At 39.1% G+C, this 17,194-nt stretch overlaps 1 protein-coding gene across 1 annotated transcript in view; it reads right to left on the bottom strand.

The window, feature by feature from the left end:
• mta1 (metastasis associated 1) overlaps nucleotides 1–7,254 on the bottom strand; it is a 38,631-nt gene extending 31,377 nt beyond the window's left edge. Inside the window, exon 1 of the mRNA XM_079262728.1 lies at nucleotides 7,168–7,254. Coding sequence (XP_079118854.1) covers nucleotides 7,168–7,195 — 28 coding nt within the window. The 5' untranslated portion in view covers nucleotides 7,196–7,254. The remainder of the gene's footprint in view (nucleotides 1–7,167) is intronic.
• Between the last annotated feature and the right edge of the window lie 9,940 nt (nucleotides 7,255–17,194).

Here is a 17,194-nt window from a genome sequence, read left to right as displayed (position 1 = left end):
TGCGCTCCTCTGGGAAGATACAAACAGCATTACGGTAAGCCGTGTTTTATTTACCGTTTCTGTTTGCAACCAGAACAGCATTTTAACAATGAAAAGCATCAAGATTACAAGTGAATTTAAGATTGGAAGTCAGTTGGTATTCCTCTCTCCATCCACAAATCATCACATCGTGTCTGTCACCCTTCACCCTGCAACAACTTGTTCTAAGACCCCGCTGTCACTTTGACATCTTCCTCCTGCTTCTGAATTTAAAATAGGCCAAGCTGAAATTGTGCACCAATGAGTCAGAAAATGAACACGAGATATCTAAGCTTGCTAGTTTCCAGACAAAAAAAGGGGATTTTTTTTTTAAAAATTGGATTGAGACTTTATACTTTTATTCATTAAAAACTAAAAGTTTGTCACAATGCCTCAGAACAGCTAAGAAATTAAAAGCCCTTTGTCTTATAAATATTCAGATGTAAGAATCTCGATGTTTGGTTTAATTAAAGTGCAAACTAATTAACTTCTAATGAAGTCATCAACTTATTTCAGCACTTACAAGATAGAGTAGTTCCCATTACTTGATACATATTTAATGTAAAACAGAAATGTTTCAAAGAACCCAGTCCTTAAAGCGTGATGCTTGAAGAGATGAGTCTCATTACACCAGTGTTTCTCAATTCAGGTCGTCAGGACCCCTCTGCTCTGCATGTTTTATAAACCCTACTTTAACACACTGGAATAAAATAAAGGGCTTGTTAACAGGCTGCAAAGAACTTGATGAGGAAGTTTAATAATCAGATTTAGGTGCTTTGGATGAGGAACGTGTCTAAAACATGCAGGGCAGGGGGGCCTGAGGACTGGAATTGAGAAACACTGCATTACACCGACCAAAAAAAACAACAACAACAAAAAAAAAAAACGTTTTTAAGCATGTTTTCTGATCTGAAGGACTCATTAACCATGACACAAAGTGTGTTTGGACCATTTCAAGATGAAGCAGGATCACATTTTGCATATTTACTTTGATGAAGCAAGAATTCCCTGCATTACCCACCTATAAAGAAGTAGGACACTGGGCACATGTTGAAATCAGATAACAGGAAAAGGACAAGTCAAGTTACTATTTACTAATAATGAAATCAAGATCAGCCTGCTGCCACTTCCAGTGAAAAAAGGAAACGTAGAAAGAAAATGGTTAAGGGACTGCTGAGAGTGGGCTGATTCTGTGTTGGAGTTTCCACCATGTGAGGAGCTGAGGCCTGGTAGAGAGCAGGCTGGAGAGGAACTCAAAATGAGAGCAACTGAGAGGAAGAGAGGGCCTGTAGGCACTGAACAGCGTCACTCAGTCTCTACTCAGTCTCTACGTTTCCCATCAGCCCTCCTGCCGCCTCACCCCGCAAGTAACCACCCTGCTCTCCATCCCCCACTCTCAGCATAAGCCAATCAGCAGTCTCCGGCGGTAATGATGTCACAGTGCAGTCAAATTCTGCATGAGCCAATCATGGCATGTTCCTGAGTCCCCCCCCCCCAAAAAAGAAAAGAGTCTGCTGAGCTGACCCAAACCAGACCAGAACGAGAAGGACATACAAGAGATGCAATAATGAAAAGGGGAAAAATGATCAGATAACGGATCACTTCTTATTTACTTATATAAGAGATAAAAAGTGGAAAAACTCAATTGGACAACACAAACCAATCCAAGCACAATGAAGTCAATTGCTCTGCACCCGATTCAGAGAAATGTCATGTATGCTTCGGTTAGTTTCATTAAGTTGCAAACAAACCTGTTCACATCAGCCCCAACACTGCTGTTTGCATGGTATTTAGATGCTTGCAGCAGTGCATGCCACCTGCAACATCTTATAGTAAAAAGACAAAGCACCTAAAGTGCAGTTAAAGCCAATAACACACATCTTTACATTTAAAATGTATATTGTTGCCCCTGTTAATACCTAGAAGTGATCTATAAGGTGAATTGTGAATCATGCACCACCTAACAAGAACACGTTTATGCCGTTACAACTTTTTTTATGCTTACTTTTTTTTATGCTTACATTTCTCTGCAACACTTTTGTGCAGCTGATTCTATTGTGGTGGTCAAGAAGTACTTAGGCTTTTTTTTTTTATAAACATTATATTCTGTGTTCAAAATTATTCATCAACAAGGTGCTAAGAAGGTTGAGCAATCACAGTAGCCCTGTCTGCACATCCTTTGAATGCAGCCTTGCTCATATGTGGTAATCACCTGACTGAGACACAAAGGAACCCATTTCCTGCCACTGTCGGTCCAATTAAACACATGTCCACATCCCCGCTGCTATATATGCAATGCATAACAAGCAAAGCATCGAAAAGCACCCTGTGAAAGACAGGTAGCAACCAAAGCACAGGAAAACTCAGCCAGTAAGCAAATGACAAGATAGTTTTACATTTTACAATTCTGATGAAGGCACGCAGCTCCAAAATCCTCCATATGAGATCAAGAACATTAGGTTAACTATGACTGTAATAAAAAGGGCTGGAAATGGAGGAAGAAGCAGGAAACGAAGAGCATGAACATCCGCCCACGACTCTCCATGCACACATACCCCCTCCACATCCCACACCTCATCCAGTGCTTGCCGACACACTCACGCTTGGATGTGTGTCTGTTGTCGTGAGCAACAACCATGGAGACTATGCCTCAGACTGTCATGCGGATGGACGTTTCTATGGTAATACCAGGTAACTGATTATCCTGAAATCAAACTCACACCTTTTTTTGACAACACCCACATAATCTGTAAAGATCTGATTAACAAAGAAACAACTGTACGCATTTCACACTATATGGAAAGAAACTGATCTGTGCATCTTACCACCAACATCTTCCGTGGGCACATTGAACAGAATTATGTTTCCCCCATCCTCACCTTTCTTCTAAAACCATCACATATAGTCAAGACAAGACCATATTAACTTCTCTGAAATTATATTTAAGCAAAAATTATGTCAGACCACGTTCATTTCATTTCTTGTACTTTTGTATGCTTCAAGATTAACTGGCTTTTGTGTTTGCAAAATATGATAATTAACCAACAAACCAATGCAACATTAATAGAACAATAACTCTTTTTCTTAAACATTTATTTTAGATTAGCATAAATAACAAGATCTGACATTCCAAACATCTGTGGTCCTGTCAAGACAAAGACACATGTCACTTGGCAACTACTGTTTACTGTCACAGACATATGTGTCGTTTGGAAATAAAATGATAGGGACACTTTGTTGATTTGATGTCATTGCTGTCGTGCATCTGTCCAACTGGCTGCACACAACTTGGCAGGAAAGGCCGCAAAGAAGCCTAAGATTTTCACTCTTCAAGTACACCCCAAAGATCAGTGAGAAAGACAGCTGTAGGCGTGGGAAATTAACACCAGCTATCAGCCAAGCAAAGTATGAGCACAGTCAAAATTTGACAGTTAATCATTTTGTATATTGGTAAATACTGCAATAACTTCAAGCACTTGATTAATCATAACTGGCAGCAATGGCAGAAATCCTGAGCGGCCACAAGAAATGCCCACTGACATCAATGTTTGTCACTTTGTAAGTTGGTAAACACTAACATATTTAAAGCTGTCAACGTAATGGCTGCCAGGGACTCAGACTGAGACTTACTAAAAGTATTTGTTTAAAAGATAACTGTATGAAGTATAATCATAGACGATGGACAGAGCCTCCGTGACGTCACCCGTAAGTTTCTGAAGAGCTGAATTGAAGGTCGGTAGGTGGTTCCTACCATCGCCATCTTGGCAGGGACATGCGTGTCGTCTCGCCCGGAAAATACAGATATGGTCAAAGAGGTAGAGCTGAGAGGGGGGCTGTGAGCGTCATGGTGGATGATTGACATCAAGCAAACTCCGAGCTGCCTGTAGCTAAGAGCTAACCGAGCTAACCCAGAGATAACAGGAGCTAACCAGCAACGGAGGTAAGCAGGCTAAAGTTGAGTCACTTTGTTAACCGGCTAAAAACCGCGGTTGTTCTAAGTTCTTACTTGAAGCGGTAAATTGTCAATCGAACATTGCCAGAATACCTTGATTGCCAGAATACCTGTCAATCAAAAGGACACGCCCCTAAATATGCCAAATTTTGAGTTTAAATTACTTTTAAATAAAAGGCGTTAGAAAAAAATCTTTATGTCCTCGCTTCTGTCAAAAAGAAGCTGTATTCCAGTTGTGACGTTGGTTTGTTTTGTTGGCAGTCAGGAGTCTGCATGGATGCTTGTTTCTGAACAGATGTTCTAATGCAGCTTCTGTCACAAAACACAAAACGACTCACAGGGGGGGCGCTGCAACATTTCTGAGACACTTCTGGAGCATACCACGACGAACAGGAACGTATGGAAAACGCTGCAGTTGAAAACAAAGGATAAGAAACAGACTTGTCAAACTGCCCAATACAAGTTAGTAAGGATAAATTATGCTTTTGTCCTTTTGGACTCAAGATAGCCGAGAAAGCATATCCTAAACCAATATTCGGGATGTAGCCTGTAAAGGAGGTGTTATTTTAGGTTAATGGGATTTTCCTGGTCAAATAAACATAAAATAGCATAAAAATCTTTTAAAAACCAAATTCAAACTATTTAACCTTGAAGATTCAGAAGAAAAAAAAACTGCCATTCTCCTTTTCATAACATAGAGGGCTTTATCACAAATAGACATATTGTGATGCAAATAATGTGTCCTAATCTGTTAACGTTTTTTAGTGAATTTTACTTTTTGGATTTCTTTAATTTACTTCTGATACAAAATAGGTGTGATCTGCTTGTTTCCCAAGTCTTTTAGAGCATCTGGCTTTCTTATTTTCTATGCGTTCGACAAACACAGACATATACACTTAGACAGCACATTGGCAATGGCAACCATGTATTTTTCATGTGCCATTTAAATAACATGGTTAAGATTGGAAAGGACAATAACAACATCGGATGTCTCAGCTGAAAACCTGAATCTGGATCAACTCCTGCAAACTCATCTAGCATGGTGCTGTGTTGACCAAACAAAAGTCATGCAAGCGCAGACCCAATTTATATCAAAACCAGAGTTTTATCAGCTATAAAAATATTTTTGTCTGAGAAATACATTTGCAGTAAATCTAAGCAACTCTCTTAAACTTGCTTTCTCAGTTCGCATAAACTCTGGATTAGTTTATGTGCTTTTTGCCATCATTAATGAAACACATGATGTGCAAGCTTGTAATTAGTCACCAACCGTTTCTTGCATATGAAAGAAAGCACCAGGAAAATGTGCCACATGCACCGGATGAGTGGCTTGTGGCCTACATGGTAAAAAACAAGGAGATCAAGACTTAAGGATCCAGCTTTTGTCCAAGGCTCATGGAAAGGAAGTTGCTGCCTTCCCAAGATGGTCTTGCATTGTCTTGCAAAGTTGCAGCCATCTCCTCAAGGGCTCTGCTTTGTTCTGATCCTGAGCTGAAAAAGTCTCAGGAGAATCTAATGAGTTTCTTTCTAGACCTAAATTGTGATTTCTGTCCTCCCTTTTAATCTTAATTATTATCATTTTGACTGTGCAATAGAACTTTAATAGTATGTTAATTCAGTAATGGGATTTTTATGCTTTGTGGTTTCAAATGAATATGGGCAAATTAGGCCTTCAAGAATTGTTTCAAGACTTCCAACAAAAAGCAAGTATTTTATCCAAAGGAACAACTTATAAGTATGAAGAGTTCAGTCCTTTTTCTTACTGATTACATTTACTTTGCAAAAGAGCAGTGCAGCAAAACAGGGACCAGAATGTACTCAAAGCAACACAATTAAAATTACACATTCTTACTCTAAAAATAATTTACAAAAAAAACACATACACATATGAGCCTATGAGTTAAGCATCATTGTTAGAGGGTGACAGCTTGAAGAAAGGCACCAAATTAATATAGATATGGCTGGTGAAGTGTAAACTTTCTTCCCTGCTCTGAACATGAACATAATCTCTCTCTCTCTCTCTCTCTCTCTCTCTCTCTCTCTCTCTCTCTCTCTCTCTGTTTGTTTGTTTGATTGTTTGTTTCATTTGACTAAACAAAAATGAGTGTGACGTTCTCTACGGAGCATGTGCCCAAGCCAAGAAGGGTCATCACAGTACTGATCCACAAGACAATTATCAGCCATCACAAGTAAATGTATCCAATTAGGTTACCCAGGCACTATAAGAAAACGAATGCCCTAAATAGATAAATGGATAAAGGCACTTTAGTCAGTAGTAACAGTGCACCTTCCTGAGGTGGCACATTTTGAGAACTGAATTTGATGCTAATTTTTCATTGCATCCATGTACTTCTGCTATTTCTAATCTAGGAAACTAACATTTCTAATATATTTAAATCGTAGTATAACAACACTAACTTACGAGTGACTTTTTTTCACAGTAGGCTACCTACAGGATGTGAACCAGAGCAGCATCAGCGGAAAATAAGTGGGAGGGGGATTCAGGATTGCTAATTGGGTATTAAGAGTAGTTGCCTGTAAAAAAAATAATAATAAAAATAAATAAAAAAGGAACCAATTCTGTTTGAAGATAAGTAAAATGATCATTAAGCTTTTTTGGATTTTGTTCCAAAGTAGTTTTTATCATTTTCAGTTCTTGTAAGCAAGTGTAGATGTTAACTTTTGCTCCAGTTGCCTCTTGCATGCACTCCCTGACGCTTTGTCAGTCTTAAGCCGTTTCTGCAGGTCAGTAAAGTGCTCTCAATGCTACTTATGTGAGCGAGTACAAAGCAATAGTTGAATGGCACGTAAAACTTTAAGAATATGTTAACCAAATTATCTTAAATATATGAAAACGTAATGCATATTACTTTAGGAGCATCACTACACTTAAGTAGTTGGGGTTCGTCTTGACTTGCGATTAAAAAAAAAAAAGAAAAAAGATAAAAGACAAAAGAAGTGGAAATCTGAGCGATTTTTATGTGAACCACTACTCTTCATCACCTCTTCTTCCTCTTCTACACAGTCACCACCATCATCATCATCTGTGAGGAACAAGGCTCTTTGAGCTTTAGTGAAATAAAAGAATGGAAGCAAAGACGGACCACGCTCAGTAAATACATAAGAGTCGACGTGAATCGTAGCGAGTCCGCCATAAAATTACAGGAAGGCTGTAAAATGTGATACTCCAGCCTTACCTCCAACCCGGTACATGTTTGCTGCCATGACTGCCCCCGGTCCCTGGCTTCCTCTCCAGGTAGAGGGGTGGCTCGCTACTCTCTCGCGCGCTGCCGGAGCTGTGTGTTGGAAAATGGTGGATTGATCAATACGAAACAGACTGGACGTAAGGCCTTAAAGAGACAGTACGCCTCTTTCTAAACCCCAACTTTAGCGATGGTATATGGGGACAAGGAGCGTGACAAAATGCCACTTTAATACGGCTAATGTTATTACCTTTAAGCGTTAGCAGTTTTAAGACCAAACGACGCCATTATTTGCAACATATAACGTAACAGCATGTTGCGTCACTGGCACGTTCAAAACTGACGTCCCTCTAATTAATGTCGTTACTGACTCAATGTCTCTTAATTTATTAATAATTATTTGTTCTTTACAAAGTTTTAATTAGGGGGAGCGTCGTTTTTTTTCTTTCTCTCTTTTCTTAGGAAGAAATGAGCTATTATTATTATTAGTATAATTAAACGCAGGAAAGAGCAATTAAGCTTGGCTGCAATCAATGGTGGCGTGAACAGTGAATTATCGCGATATTTAAAGATACTACTCATTTGTGTGAGTGTCGGATGTAGATGTAAACTCCCGTCAGACAATGTAGCAAAATATTAATTTAGTTTTATATCTATTTAAATAGTGTGTGTTAAAATAAGCCATTTACTTAAAAGTTTGTTGTGCATGAAAATGCATCACAACTAAAATGCATGGACCAAAATAAGATCTCAAGGGGCACCAATTCAAGAATAGTATAGGGTTTTCCAGGCTTGGTCTAATAGTTTGGGTGCATTACTGTATGGACTGGTGTATGCAAGCAAACAAGATTTTTATCCACTTTTGATTCATGTATTTTGTGTTTATGTGTTATCCAAGTATTCCTGTCTGACTCAAAAGGTTTGAGCTCTATTTATTCATAACAGATGCATTATGAATGCATATTGGGATAACAATGAATGCACGGAATTATACCAACAATATCCAGGGAAGGCAAAAATCCAGAGTGACTCATGCCATGATGATTTGAGTTATCCAGAATTTTTGTAACATAATGTAAATCTCAGGCTTATTGGCTTATCATCACCACTTGCTTGGTTAATTGTATGGCTTTACATGCAAAATAGTAAGAGTCAAATGTTTCGTATGTTGCAAGACTCGTTCTGTAACTAAAACTGGATCTTTTTATTTTAACACTAACAAACGCCTCTTGAAAGGCATTCATCTGTCGCCAATTTAATAGAATCAAAACATAAATGCCTCTAAAAACAGATGCGAAATGATCTTTTGCCCTCACGGAAATCATAACTTATTTATGACACTGTATGATGAAATATAATGTCGTTATCCACAGCTAGTTGTTAAATTAGCTCAGTTTTCATTGTGGATCTGAGCATAGAGCCTCTGTGTTGGAGGAATGCTGTGGTGAGAGCTACATCTGATCTATACCATATGGAAGCTTCAATTACTGTGGTTTAACACAGGGGACTACTGCCTGCAGTCACATGGCTGTTATAGGCCAATCATGTTGACTTACAGTATGCACTCCTACTTGTGTGTGCAGTCTCAATGTTGGAAAGTGTGCTGCATGGGAGGGATCCTGGATTATGTCCTGGAGCTCTACCATGACAAAGAACAAGGGACAGACAATGCATTTTCATTTACAGACATGCACAAATATTTACATCTCAGCCATGAAATGTCACGTAGATTAAATTATAGACAATTTAGGGTCATTTTTAAATAGCACTGCATTGTGGGAGCAAAAAAGTAGATGTAATCCAATCTATAATTTTGTATCCAACAATAAAAGAACATTATCATCCATTGTAGATATTTTTTGCCCAGTTACAATGCTCTGTAAACCGGTACTTATCTTCAAAAAGATGTAGTCAAAGCAGAAAATTGCTGCTTACTCTTAATGTATTAAATTTACGCTTACCTTTCTAGTGGATGCAACAAAACTGTATGATGTTGCAGCATGTTTGTTGTGCACATAATAAACTGAGCTGTCTTATATAACAAGCTGAAAAGAAAACAGCGCCAATATTTAATACGTTCTTAATTAAGGCAGAGTAGATGGTGTAGTGGTGTAGCTGTGTATTTCGGAACTGTTCCTGCTTTCATTAGAACTGTTTACTTGGCTGCTCGCTGCTGGTACAGATGTTCATTTTGAATCCACTTGCTCCTCTGCCAGATGTTACTGCAGTCAGGATGACAAGCGAACGAGCATGCAAGCAGAACTCTATTCAGAGCAGTGCGGTGCAGGTGTTCTCCCAGATGAATCTCAGTCTGGAGATGGATTGGCTCGAGAGGGAGCAAATCTGCAGAAACTTCTTTCTGTGTTGGGTTTTTTTTTCAGTCCTGCAGTGAGGGCTATGGTGGCCTGTCTTTCTGTCTCCTGCTTTCTCCTTTGTCTCTCATCCTCTTTTCTTCCTCCTCTCTGCAGATATATGCACAGCAGAGACAAAGGCTGAGGAAATCAATTAGGCCTGTTTCTTGGTAGAAATCATCCCATAGCTTTGATTGTGCTTTCACATTTGTTCTCTCACTGGGAGCTGCACATTAAATCCAGAGACACTAGGGAACATACAGCTTTAAAGGATACCTTGCTTGTGCACATTTTACTGTGTATGCTTGTTTTCTTGATTAACCAAAAAAAAACCTTTTTGTTTTAAAGTGGATTATTAGTATAAAACTGATCTCCACAGCAAAAAATGTCCCTCTACCAGGGTGGTGACGGTGCTCATCAAGACCAGTCCTTAACTGGTAACAGGTCCGGTACCTTCTGTTGTGAGTTGTGCTGTAGATGTGAAGCACAGATGCTACATATAAAGCAAACCACTGCAGATAATAATAACTCCTCACATTCGTACATATAGCTTCATACATTAGAAGTCTGGTAAGTTGCAGACATATTTTTGCTCTGATCAATGGTGCACAACTGCTCCATATGGCAGTCGCAGACTTTTGTGATATTTATTCACCATATTTTAACTCTTTTGCTAGTTATGTCTCAAGCAAACTAAATGATCCGCCTGTATTTTTATGCAAACGTCAGCAGAGGGCACTATTGTGTTGCTTTTGTCAAAATTGCCAGTTAGAACAAAAGGATAGGTGTTACAGTAACGAGAACATCTGAATGTTATATTCTTTTATCTTTAGATCACACAAAACACACAAATTAAAACTTCAAATGAGTAGTTGAACGTTGCTTCTTGATATTAACTCTAAAACAAACATGTTATTGAAGTTGCACTGACCACAGGCTGCCAGCAGGGGTCATTGTCCACACAACTTATGATGACCTCATTTGCTCCCTGAAAAGGAACCAGTCAGAGGTGGTAAAAAAGGCTGAAAGATACAGGTAACTCTTACAATGCAATTTTCACTGAAGTGAAGCAAATTGTGGAGTGATGCCGGCCATTACTATCAAGAAAACCTTGGCATTATTTCATGAATTTATGTTTTTATAGAAAGATTTCTTACAGTCTGCCATCTGTCACGTGGCCTTGATGGAAACAATCAACCACATTAAAAACCTTGGCTATAATCCAGAAGGATTAACCACAGTGCACTTGTGGGATATTGATACTGTGACCTTCACAGGGTGAAAGAGGAGCAACCATAAGAAGGAAAAGATGGGCCGTCTCAGAAGTGGAGGCAGATGGTGAAATATGCGGCACCCAAAAAGGTGGTCCAAGCCCCACCTTGCATGGGAATCCTGCTGCTGAGTTTCCACACCTCAACCGCAGGACCATATGTCAAAATGCCAGAGGCTACCAGACAAGAGCTGCACATTTTTTGTAAAACAGCTGTCAAATTTGTCTCAGTCTTCAAAGAGATGCTGGCAGTTGGTGGAAGGACTGCACCATGTTGGGAAAACCCACACCAGTTAGACATGGAAAAAGGAATTCCCGGAATGACAAATGGTGTCTATATGTTATGTACCGGATTTCAATCTTGCTCTAGCTAGAATACCTGTCATTTCATCAACTGAAAGTTTTCATTTGCAGTTTCACCTGCTGATGTCAAGACACTTGTTCATCACCTTTTGATTAGGTTCAGACAAGAACAAATTTGCCAATTAGATCTTGTTCACATCAGACACCAGTCAGGAAAATTACAAGTTGCAGACAAACATGAAGTGGGAAGCTCTTGAGTGGTGTATCAGTCTTGATGGACATTAGAAGCAGTGCTTTAGTGTATGTTGTGATGATGATAATTATTTCACAAACACGTTTCATTCACGACACCCCTGGAAGTCTTCTTCAGATAAATCAATAATCCCATGGTGCATGCATCGTATCTCTGTGAGGTGCGTGCATGTCTCTAATGCATTGGCGAAGTCGATATGATTGATAGGTGAAATAGTCAAATATATACAAACTATGGTGGATATTTTGCACCTGGTGAGAATAATATTAGAGGCCAATGCAATTACTTCAATTCAGGGTGGGCGCTGGATTTCTTTTCCACTCCCGCACCACCTACAGCAACGGCTGGAATTTCATTATACACCATAAAAGCTCTATTCAGAGAACTCACCATGTTTCATCACTCGGTAGTTTGAACTGGACTAAAACTGTACATGGCTGGAACATTTAAAGTCCCCTCAGTTGAAAAAACAGGCAAGCTTTTTTAGATGCTGAGCTAAAAAATATATATAAATCCTGTGCCAGAATTTCTTTGATGAGATTTGAGCTATAGAGGGCCAAACAGATAAAACCTTGTCACGGTGACTGGTATTGTTTGTAGGCAGACTTCTTGTGTCCGACTACAGACATATGAAGGAATAGACTGATACTTGGAGGGTAATAAAACAAGGGTTAATTTAAAGAAGGTAGAGTTTGTGTTCATGTAACTCTTATGAGCTAATGTTAAAATATAACCTACAAAGTATCATCACAACCAAGAATCTAAAATTTAAGATATCAGAATGCTGCAATATTGTCTGAAATTAGGCCAAAACAATGAGAAAGATTAAAGAGGTCAATAAAAGGAACTGTTTGCAATTTTGGACAAGGCATACAATGGATTAGATGCAGAGAAAAGTATCAGTACAGCTTCATGACTGTATGCAACTGATTGATTCCTCTGCTGACTGATGCTTTATGTATGAAGCTCACACAGCACATTCTACATTGGTACGTCTGCTGAGTACGATGGAGCTTTTAGGACAAATCCATCACTGATCACACTTTATTGATTACTGGTCGGTTTCACTTCAACAACATCTTGCCATCCAAACAGAAAAGAATCGATCCGTCAGACGTTCATGTGATAAAACGGTAGAAACAGTAAATTTATGAATGAATTATTTTATCTGTTAATCATTCAGATTCTAAAATTACACCGTGTATATTTAGAGTTTAACTCTTGTGTGGATCATTTGCGCTACTCCCTTGGAAATGAAAGGGAGCAAGAGGGAGGATCAGAAAACTCAGAGATTGAGAGATCAAAACCTCCAAAAGCTTCTGCCAGCTGCCTTTACCACACCCTCCTGCCATGGGGGCCCTCACTGGGATTCCTTGTGTGTGCCACGCCTCTACTGTGGCCCTTCGAATGGCACAGCACATATGGCCCTCATATTTTCACTCTAAACAAGCACAGGACAGAAAATGAAATGGCAGATTTTTTTTGCCCAAATACACTCTGCTAAAAATAGACATTTACATTTAACACAGTTGCAGTGAAAACACACGAAGTGGGGCCTCAACAAACAGTAACCTACTTGCCAAGGAAAACAATACACCCTTGTCACTTAAAATGTAGTCAGTGGAATCTAACACAAACACACACTGCCTTCCCACAGTCTCCGTGGGAGTACAAATACTTCAAAATTGACTGTCCAGACCTAAAAACACAAGAGCACTCTCCCCCCCTGTACTTAAAAACACTGCAATGTTCCACTGACAAGCTGTTGTTTTTCTGTAAATGCCACCGCAAGGACAGCGATAACTTGGGGAGAGTGGTGGCCTGGTGGTTACAGAGGTGGGTTTGGTTTGGGGAACGCAGAAGTCCTGGCTTGAACAAGACCCTGGCAGCTCACTGCTCTCGAGAATATTTAAAGACATGCTGAAACAAATTTCTGGATTTTAAAGTGGGTGTTGACTTAATGGTTATCACAGTGGTGTAGCAGCAGAGGGAAGCGACAGCAAGAAGGTTGCTGGTTTGAGTCTCAGCTGTGGGGGAGGTTCTGTGAGGTCTTTATGTGTGGAGTCTCTCCGGGATACTCTGGCTTCCTCCCAACCACAAAACATGCATGTTAGGTTAATTGCTATTGTTTAATGATCACTTATTATATGTCAGCTGCTCTGGATAAAAGTATCTACAAAATGACAATAGAACAGAGTAAAGTCCCACTGCTTGTATGTGATGGTTCAGAGTTACAGTGTTGTTACGATTTGACCAAGTTTTACCCAGAATATAATGTATATTCTTTCCAGCACATAACTTAGACCTATTTCAAGGTTGGATGATCATTCAAATCCCATCTGTACAAACTACCTGAGTTCAGACATCAGACTTCAGAATCTTAGATGGGAAATTGTCCAGTTACTCAATGCAAAGTATTTAGAAATCCCAAAATCATACAAAAAAAAACACAACAAAAGACTGCATAAGCACAGGGATGAGGAATATGGAGTCTCTCAGCTACTTGGTGAATGAATCCACATGTAGTTGTCTGATTTGTAGAAAGTGGAATGTAAACAACCATAAAGGTGATTTGTCAAAACCCCTGTTGTTAAATGTGGATATGTTAAAGACTGTGTTTACCCACTGTGTGCAGAAGTGTTTCCTCATGGTGATTAATTTGGCATCTTTTGTCAAAAAAAAAATCCCTCCTTTTTTAATCAGTTTAACAGCAATCAGTGGTACTGATGGGGTTGGAGTAATACCTGGAATCATACTAGTGAATTTAAGTCATAAAAATCACTCATGAAGTAGGTTCATGGAAAAGCAGAAGAAAATTCAATAAAATTAGAAAAAAAAGTGGAAGAATTTCAAACCACTGCTTCTAATCGCTCTGATGGGAAAGGTGGCATTGTTGGCTCACAAAAAGCAAAGAGCTCAAGGCACTAATAGGGATACAGAAGGAATACAGAGAAAGCAGTGTTATGTCTTTCACTGAGACATGACAGCAAGAGCCTATTCCAGACTCTCTAACCCTAACCATGTTTTTTCATTGCTTTATGACTTTTCAAAGAAGAAAACTAAAAGGAGGCTCTGAAATGCTTGTCAACTTGGACATGTCAAAGTAAAAAAAACAAAAATCTGCACATAACTACACAGTGAGCAGTGAGTTTGTGACCATATTAGCTTTAAGAATCAAAATCAAGACCAAGAAGGCTAATTCTGATCTGGAGACCGTTCTGGAGTTCCTGTAAATTCTGCACTCGCTGCTGGACATAGTAGACAATTCTTCACATCCTCTACACAACACAGAAAGGAAACAACATGTGTGTTCAGTCAGAGGCTTCTTCAAGTAGCTGCAAGACAGAAAAATTACCTCCAACTTTATGGTTTTTCCCAAAGAGACTGATATGGTGCTTTTTAATTTAATTTCATTTCATTTGTTAATGCCTGATCATCAATATTTCAACCCCTAATTTCCATTTGAATGAATGATTGCTCCCAGTGTGAATCTTCCAGCTCTAACCCACTATTTAGAGTCTCTTTTTGAATCAGAACCAGCGAACAAGCTCTGTAAATTTGTCCAAAAACATTCCATCCACTGTGATCTCAAAAAAAGATACATGGCATTAAAATCTGACCTTGCAGATATATTTTCCCGCCATATATCTATTTTCTCAATAATGTATGTTCTGATGTATCATTTTGTGTAATTTTTAGAGCCATAACTAAATTTTGACAAGAAGTGGTTTTTTCCCTCTGTAATTTTTTAACTTACCACACTTTGTTTACTACTGGAAAAATGTGGGTGTGTGCGTACGGGCTGTGGTAGCGCTGCCATTGAATCCGTGGTTCTTAAATAACAAGAATCTACAAGTGAAACCAAATAAAACTAATGCAAGCAGATTGCTAGGTTACATTAGATCAATTCTCAAAGTACTACGCCTTGAACTGCTTAGCTATGTGCAAACTGTTTACTTCCTATGAACCTGTTCAAGCCGTGTACAGGAATAAAAACATCTTATCTTAAAAGTCCTTTCTGAAACTTGCGCCCCACTCAGCCTCCTCACACATCTTAAAGCTTATCGTCTGCTGAGAATATTTAGTCTCATCCCAGTCTCTTAACAGACATAAACACAGGCTACTGTTTCTAAAATAATCAGCCCTCTAGAGCATGTGCTGTGGGAACATTTCAATAATTAATTCAAGCTCTTTTCTCTCTCCCTCTTTAAGACGTGCACATGTTAACCCAGCAGATCACACGTTCTCCACACAAGCAGCATATATTTCCAGAAAATCTACAGCTTTTAGGGACTGTTTAACTGATGCACTTGTGAATTTTAAATAGAGGCCTCAAACCCCTCAATTTAACCCAAGTCACGTGGTCGCCTCTTTCTTGTAGTTGTGCACGTTTGCCAAGAGAGGCGGGTCATGCGTTGCTCTTGAGCTGTGCAGAAGGCAGCCGTTGCTTCTCTGAGCTGCAACTTGTCACGTGGATCTTGTGGATTATGCCAACATTTGCATTTGTGTAGACTGAATGTGTGAGTTTGTGTGTGGAAAGGGGGTGGGATTGACTGGAGAGGGGGAGAAAGGAAGGAAGTGAAGGTAGAAAATGTGGGAATTTCACTGCCTGGGGCCAACAGCAGCACCTGTTCGGCCTTGAGGCATAGATGTTGTGTAATGCGTCCGGTGGCGAGTGGTGTTCACGACTGGTCTTCTCATAAACTCCCCTCTGCTGCTGGTAGATATTTGTCTAACAAATAAATAGCAGAACTCTGCTGGAAGACATTATTTGTTGCTGAGGTACTGTGATACAAGCAAACATCAACATATCATTTGTAGCCAAAATATTTGAACTTTTTGTCAGTTCTGTCCTCCACTTTGACTGATATTTTATTTAAATTGTCCAATATATTCCTGTGCCAGTTCATTATAACATTACAACCAAAATGTCAACACTGTAGGGCTGTTGTTTGCGTTTGCTGCATTATGTGTCTAATCTGATGAAATCACACTCACATTCTCAATGGAGCAGATTAGTTTAATTTTTTTTAATTAAAATTTTACGCACAAGGCTGATTTGTGCTGATATATATATATATATATATATATATATATATATACTGATGTACTCTGGAAATATTATTTGAACTCTGTCTTGAAACTGACATCTTACATCTAATTTTGGCGCACTTGATCAGAATCAAACTGTTCCCAGCTGTTGAAAGAGGAATACATCCTGATCAGATTGCCAGTCCATCAAAACACACACACACACACAGCGAAAAAAGAAAAAACAAATCATGCTCACACTTACTCTTTGAGTCAATTTAGACTCACCAATGAACCTAAAAATGAATGTTTTTGGACTGTGAGAAGCCGGAGTACACAAAGAGAACCCATGCATGCACAGAGTGAACATGCAAACAATATACCATATTTACTGTTTGTTGTTCAACCATTCTGTGTTTCCATATTTTGTTATATTCCCTTCTGTTACATGTATTGTGCATTGTTTATTTTTCTATGCTGTCACTTAACTCAGAGACAGATCACCTTTTTGAATTTCTGAAAAGAAAAGCTTACATTACCCAAGCGTGTAATGCAAGATTTACAAGTCAAATCCAAACAGCTGCTTTTCAAGTCAACCCGTACTGGTCTGCATCCATCTGATCTGCATTTCAGACTCCATGGAGTCCCTCAATGAGACTTTCTGATAAAGTGATAGGAGTTGCCACACTGTGATATGCATTGTCATCCTTTATTCTTAGTCTATCTATAGCTATAAAGTACTTACATGCTTTAATGCCCTTAAGACCACCCCCCTCTTTCCTCTTTCTTTTCTATTTCTGTCTGTCTCTGCAT

This window comes from Telmatherina bonti (genome assembly GCF_933228915.1).
Source record: "Telmatherina bonti genome assembly, chromosome: 22".
NCBI lineage: Eukaryota > Metazoa > Chordata > Actinopteri > Atheriniformes > Telmatherinidae > Telmatherina > Telmatherina bonti.
This window is presented reverse-complemented; position numbering and strand designations above follow the sequence as displayed.